We start from the raw sequence: 7,440 nt of genomic DNA on the forward strand, positions 1-7,440 counted from the left end.
TCATCTGCTGTGTCCTGACTTTGGCCGGTCCCTAATGTCAGGGATCTGGAAGGAGGACCCAATTGCAGTGTGAGTAACAAGGGTTTATTGACAAAACAGATCAATACAAAAAGGTTGTGAGGGGCACAGGTGATACCACAACAGGAACAAACCGAGATAGCTAGGGAAGGCCACTGGAACAGCCTCAGACATCAACTGGCAGAATACTATAGCAGCAGAGGAGGCGGCAAGACCAGGCCGGTGGAGAGACCAGAGCAAGGCACCAGAGAGCTGAGCTCAGATACTTATTGACCATAAACTCTGAAGCACCCCAGACGCCAGGCAAGGGAACCAGTGGACAGGAACAGGTCAGGACCGGAACACCACAACAAGACAAAACATGGCTCCACAGGAACACAAAGTACTCCAAGACAGGCAAGATAATAAACAAAAAAGGACTAATTAAAAAAGATAAAAATAATTAAATTACCCAAACACATAACTAAAATATCAACCAAAAAATGAACACAAAAGATCAGGACTAAGAGAACTAAATGAATACTAAAATAAAAGCAAAAAGACAAAAACAGACCACATCCAAAAACAAGGAGCAAGACAAGAACATAGAATTACAAGAGACAAGACTAGAGCACAAGATCAAACAGACAGGGAGACAGGAACACATAATCAGCCACATCCACAGACAGAGACAAACACAGTGAGGGAAAGAATTACCACGGACCGGCCAAGACAGTAGGGCAAGGGGCACTATAAATAGGGAGGAAAACACACGAGGAACAGGTGAGCACAATTAGACCAACAAGGCTAACAAGAGGGTGTGGTAAAGAGGAAACAAGGAGGAGGGGCTAGAGAAGCACATGGCTGAGAAAAACAAACTAGGCCATGTGCTGACACAGGACAACAGACACAAGAAACAAACACAAGACAAATGGAGTGTCAGGGCAGAACCCTGACAAGCACACCTAAGCATGAATATGCCATTACCTATATTGTACTGTGGGTTATAGTTATTACAGTTATGGAGGCCCTTCATAATGCAGAGGTCAACTGCCTGCTCTGCCAATAGTTAGAAATGGCACTATAGTATGCAGTGTTTAATAAACAGCTGTTTTACTCAATTCTGCTGAGGTGAAATTCAGTGCAGTCCTGTATCATGATATGTATCGTATCGTGGCCTCTGTATCGTGATATGTATAGTATCGTGACTTTGCTGGTGATACACAGCCCTAGTTCCTAGTCTTATTATTGTAAAGAAAGCAAGTTTGCATTTTGCTTATTATTATAAAGAAAGAAAGTTTGCAAAATGCTTCTTGAGCACCAAATCAGCATATTGGAATGATTTCTAAAGTTCATGTGACACTGAAGGTCAGCGTAATTGTTGCTGAAGATTCAGTTTTGCCATCACAGGAATAAATAGCATTTTTTAAATATTAAACTTCATATCACACACACGCTATCTTAAAATAGAAAACAGTTACTTTAATTGTAATAAGTAAATCTTTTTAAAAAAACATTGAAAAATGTAGAGCAGGATTTGGAGCCAATGAGAGTTTACTGTGGGCTTCATGGTATAATGATGCAGAAATAGAAACTAAACAAACTGTTTTTGTTGGTTGCTTGTCACAGCTAGTTTGGACAAAAAGCAGTCTTTATTGGTTATGACTTTATCGCGTCATGTCTAGTTAGAACACAGTGTTAGAGTAATGTTTGTGATGTTATGAATATCATAATTTTATGTCTCTCACTCTCTATTTCCATGCATTTATTCTTGTCACTGTATCTCTCCTAATCACTTTGTCTCTCTCATGCTCCAAGGTTTCATTGGATTGAAATGCAATTCATTCTTTTTGCTCATTGAAAAGCACTTTGAACTCTATCACATTCCATTGCCACTACTTGCACTGTTATTTTGAAATATATTCCAGTAAAATGTAGAAATAGACTGAGAGAGCTTGGAAGAGAAAGTGTTTTCTGATAAAGTCACTAAAGGTAATGGCGATACCTGTCTGATCCTGTGGCTGGGCTATTCAGTATTGCCCAGCTTCCTGAACTTATTAAGAGCTGATCTGAAGAAATATTGAGTATTGTGTATCGTGGTGGATGCATTGAAAGGATGTTTATGTAGTCAGTATTGATTGTACAAATGCATTCAGCAGCATGTAGAGAACACTGATGGCTCAGAGACCATATTAACTCTGAGTACTGACTTATGGCAGAGAGGAGAGAGCCTGTTGCCACGGATACCATTCGCTCTCTGTCTCTCTATTGCTCTTTCTCAGATTGCAATGTTGTCTCTCTTTCTCTCTTTCTATGTTCCTCTCACACTTTTTTGCTTCTTTTGCTACACCTAAAGGGGTCCCTCACAGTGAGTGTATCTGACATGTAGGTAACCGTGCTGCTTTTCAGAATATTCCTGTCATTTGCAATACTTGGTGGCATGGTCAAAAAGACAAAAGAGGTTCTTAAATTTAAACAGGGGTCCCTCACAGTGAGTGTATCTGACATGTAGGTAACCGTGCTGGTTTTCAGAATATTCCTGTCATTTGCAATACTTGGTGGCATGGTCAAAAAGACAAAAGAGGTTCTTAAATTTAAAACTTAAAACTTAAACAAGTAATCTAATCAGGGTGAATCGTACACAGAATCATGTCACAGCACAGTCTCTTAAATCTGCTAATTTCTGCTAACTTTCTAATTTCTGTTAGATCATGGAGTAGAGAGCACTATGAATTGTTCTTAATGCGCACAGTAACTGAAATTTAAAACTGTTTGTTATTGTGAATTGTAAATTTTCTATCCTGTAAAGCACTTTGTAAACACTGTTTTAAAAGGTGCTATATAAATAAAGCTTTACTTACTTATAAAAGCTAAAATAATGTATCCGTGCAGGGGCGTATCACACCCCCATTGGACTGTTTGTTGTGGTTTCTCCCTCTTGTGCCCTTATTTGGGCGTCATGCACTCATGATTTTTGAGGGGGCACGTGGCGGGGGGGGTTTAGGGGCTATATCAGTTATACGATAGCAGTATAACTGGTTTAGGCTTATGTTTTATTTTTAATTTTTTTCCTTTTTATTCGAAATATTTCCAAACGTGTAAACTATATCAGGAAATATCTCGATTCTCAAATATGTGTAAGTAAATGCATTTTGCACCTTATAGATTATTATTTGATCAATAAATAGTGATGGGCAAAGTAGACTAATAGTGTAATCTATTAACTACACATAAAAACCCGACTTTTTACTTAAGTACCAGATATGGGTGTCATGCCATAAAATATTTTTAATACGACTGACTTTGTATTTAATGTGAATTTAATAAGAATATTGTAAGTTACTAATTATAACACTTTCATTTTACAGAGAGCAAAGAACATTTACATTAACAAAGAAAATTTTCATTCAGTCTAGCCAGAGTTCAACGCAGATTTAATTTTAGCAGCTGATGCTGTGCCGCACTGAAAGATCTAATCACACCGGTGTTATTGTATCAAATATAAAAAATATTATTCGGCTATTTGTTGTCTATTGGAAGCTGAATTCAAGATCCACTTGGCTCAGAAATCTGAGGGGGCACATACCTCCTCACGTTGAATGGGCATGACGCCTCTGTATCCGTGTATTAAGTGACTCCAAATTAACTGTTGAGAAGTAAAATACTCTAACAGCATTTTTAAGGTGAGATGCACCAGCAACAATTTTTTTAAAGAAATACTGTGTGAAATGGCAAAATTATAGCCAAAACGTATCAAAACATACCATATTGTAGCATAGGGGAGGATGTCAGATTCATTTTAGATTAAGAGCTTTACTGTGGGAAAAAAGGTCACTTTTTGCATTAAAAAAAAATTATTTATTAAAAGTATTAAACACGCACAGAGCATGTGCACAAGATACTTTCTTTTTGAAGATTATACAGCCTATTTAGAACATTGTTACTTTTGAAATGTTCCTCTTTGTATTTATCACATTCTTTTATTCTTTCATATAAATAACCTTAACATACACTGTCTATTTTACCAAAACATATGTTGAATTGATTGTTTATGCCAATGCCAACATGTTGACACTAGTATTATGCTACTAGAACAAGAACCCAGCAAAGTCTGGGCTTAATTTAATTAACACAAACTGAGGGAAAGAAGAGAGAAAGACTTCCCCAGAGGTCTGTCCTCCAGCTGCCTGTTCTATTTGTACTGAACACTCTCTATCTTCTCTGTCCTAAGCAGACTTGCAAAGCAGTACATCTTTTATGCACTGTTTTTCGTCCCCACACACACTGCCAGAAATTGGCAGGTGCCTACATTGCAAAATCCAACATTTTTCTGTACACATGCAAATCAGTGGCTGACTGTGAACTCACAACCACCAGGGTTCCTGAGAACATCTTGTGAACTGCTGCTCTCTTTGTTTGACAGGACAAGGCAATAGTCTTCATGCACTCATTGGCTGTGTGTTTGTGTGTGAGGGAGGGAGAGAGAGAGCTCATCTTTTACACGTGCACACTGAAACACACTCTAGGGGTCCCACCACCATGAAAACCCTGGAAATATTTGGGAATTCTTTTAATTGTTTGAAAAGTTCTATAGTGAGTATAGACTTAAAAAAAAATTCCATAGTGGTTCAGTTTGTCAGATTTGTGAGGGAATCATTCTTTCGAGTTGTTTCTTTTTAAATGAGTAAGTCAAACAGGTTCCAAAATCTATAGGCTGTTTTGATAATGTACTATAAGACTTAAGAAAATTAGGAACTAGGATTTTAATTGTTTTTATGGTTTGTATGATTAATGACAAGTGAAAAGTTTTTATATACTTAAATATGTGCTGTGTTTGTGGTTTTTTAAAGTATGTGCTTTTCAAGGTGAGCACAGTAACAGAGTGTGATCTCATGGTAATATGTACACCAATGACCAAACAAACAATCTGTCTTAAGTATGTACTCTTCCTTAACCTTCCTCCTCAACTCCGTTTGAATACATGATCCTGGCCACCATTATCGCCAACTGCATTGTCCTGGCCTTGGAGCAACACCTGCCTGGAGAGGACAAGACACCCATGTCAAAAAGACTTGTGAGAACATGCCTACCCACTTAAATATACATAAACCACACATGAAGCATTGCTAAAAGTTGTTTATCCAAATCATATGTTATAAATGAATAATTTTGGCCTAGTTATCTACTTATAGATGCAGTTCTAGAAATTAGAAAACCTACTATTCTGGATCAGTCTAGAGAACAGTTATCCTCTAAATGTAGCACAACCCTTCTCTCTTGTGCGGTCATATTCTTTCCTTCCTCATATTCTTTGTTCTTGACAACTTTATTCAGACTTTATTCAGTAGTTTCCCCCGGTGAATCACTCACCACAAGCTAATTATTCCCATTCAAAACATTTTTCCCTAATGTTTTACCTCTGTGACATATTTCTGAGAAGTGGTTGTTTAAACAGACACAAGTAGTGGAAATCTTACCTCACTAAATAAAACCTCAATTAAAACTAAGATTAATAATAGATTTGTTGAATAGAACATTCAAAATCTAATGAGCACCCTACCTAGATGGCATTTTTAGGGCAATTTTGAGTTCTAGGTTTTTTTCTCTCTTTTATATAGGTAGTTTCTGTTGTCTCACACCCAATCCATTCTCTTTTTTCAGGAAAAAACAGAGCCCTACTTTATAGGAATGTTTTGTTTTGAAGCTGGAATAAAAATCATTGCCTTGGGATTTGTATTCCACAAGGGCTCGTACCTGAGGAATGGCTGGAACGTCATGGACTTCATTGTCGTCCTAAGTGGGTGAGTGACAAGTGCTACTATCTTCTGAGTGATGCTGGGTTTGCTGATTTTAAACCTTTCCAGATCAGGGTCAGGCATTTTCATTGGTTTTGAATTTCGGTGCATGGTTTTATTCCACCTTTACTTGCAGATCAGAGTTAGTCAGCTGAACCTTTTGATCGTTTCCCTGTATTTTGCATTGTAGAATAGGAGAGTGTTTCCTTGCGGTCAACATTCTGCATTGGTGAGATGTTGCACAACATAAGGTTGTAGAGTTGCTGAAATACGCTGGACTTTTGCCTCATTTTACTTCATTAAACTCTGCTTGATTGAATCATCTGGGGAGAGTGTTAACTTTCAGACTAGACTGAGTGGAGAAATGAACAGCACCTTGAAAACACTCCATTGGCAAGAACAGATATTGCATTAGCGCTGTCAAAACAGCAGTGTCAAAAAGTGCTCTCCTCAAGGGAAAGGCTGCTGCAGCTTTCATTTACAGAGTAAACCACAATTTAGAAGCCTGAAGGGCAGAGGCCATTTTGCTCAGTACCGTTATGTTCTTCATCTGTTTTTCAGAGAGGACAGCTATCTAAAAGAGAAAGAAGGAAGAGAAGGAAAGAAAAAAGCAGACACACACATACACAGTGCAACGTAACGATACATATGAAATATTAATCGCTGTCATAGTGTTAAAGTACAAAGGGAGATGGGCTTCCTAGAGAATTTTACATGATTTCAGCTCGCTTTCATTATTAATGAGCCCTGGATCTTTGTCTGGTTTAAGTGAGGAAGAAAATGTGAGAAAGACTTTAGCCTCTCAACCCCTATTTCTCATGGGCCCGTAAGATGTATACTGACACCCGACATGCACACACAGCAATAACAACACACACAAACACCCATGTATATAAACCTCTGTGCCTGTAAGTCAGGACAAAGTTGGTTATACATAAACCATAAAGGGAAGTAATCATCAGAAGCAAGACATAATCATTTTTGAGACAGCATTGGTAGCAGCATTGAGGTCATGTAATCATAAGGTTCAGACTGGCTGAAGTGCAATTAATTTAATGACAGAGTCTAAAAACCCTTTAACATGACTCACATCAAGAAATTTCTCAACACAAATGCCATATGTTGCTTTGACCTCAGCATGTTTCCTACACAATTCTGGTTTTGCTCCCCAGCTCCAAATTGGTCATACCGTACTGTACCTACAACTACTGTGCAAAAGTTTGTTTTTTTTTATAAATCTCTCAAGGCTGCATTTATTTAATTGAAAATAGTGGTAATATATATATATAATACAGTATAGACATAAACAGAATATATATACATAAACACATTTTTTGCAATGATCACTCAAGAGCCTGGTTTATACTCGCGGCGTCAGCAGGAGCGCGCAGCAAAAATGACGTGAATATTGAGGAAGCGATGGATGGTTTTCATGCTGAAGTAAAGTAAAAGACCGCTTCTTAAACCAAAGGTGAACATGCTGGTATTCTTGGGCGCATTTTGCGATCATTTTTTCTGCCTGTGCGGTCGCACTGGCACGACCACCGCATTGTTTAACTCGTAAGCGCTGCATTTCTGTTGTATATGAGAAACATCAAATGGCAAACGAAACTGAAAGCATAACGAAACCGCGCTACTCGTTTGAACT

The 7,440-nt window shown here is 38.0% G+C and overlaps 1 protein-coding gene across 1 annotated transcript in view; it reads left to right on the forward strand.

The window, feature by feature from the left end:
* LOC107700326 (probable voltage-dependent R-type calcium channel subunit alpha-1E) overlaps positions 1-7,440 on the forward strand; it is a 163,023-nt gene that overhangs the window by 40,258 nt on the left and 115,325 nt on the right. The window contains exons 3-4 of the mRNA XM_016501959.1: positions 4,966-5,071; positions 5,659-5,798. Coding sequence (XP_016357445.1) covers positions 4,966-5,071; positions 5,659-5,798 — 246 coding nt within the window. The remainder of the gene's footprint in view (positions 1-4,965; positions 5,072-5,658; positions 5,799-7,440) is intronic.

This window comes from Sinocyclocheilus anshuiensis, unplaced genomic scaffold, assembly GCF_001515605.1.
Source record: "Sinocyclocheilus anshuiensis isolate Anshui unplaced genomic scaffold, SAMN03320099.WGS_v1.1 scaffold477, whole genome shotgun sequence".
NCBI lineage: Eukaryota > Metazoa > Chordata > Actinopteri > Cypriniformes > Cyprinidae > Sinocyclocheilus > Sinocyclocheilus anshuiensis.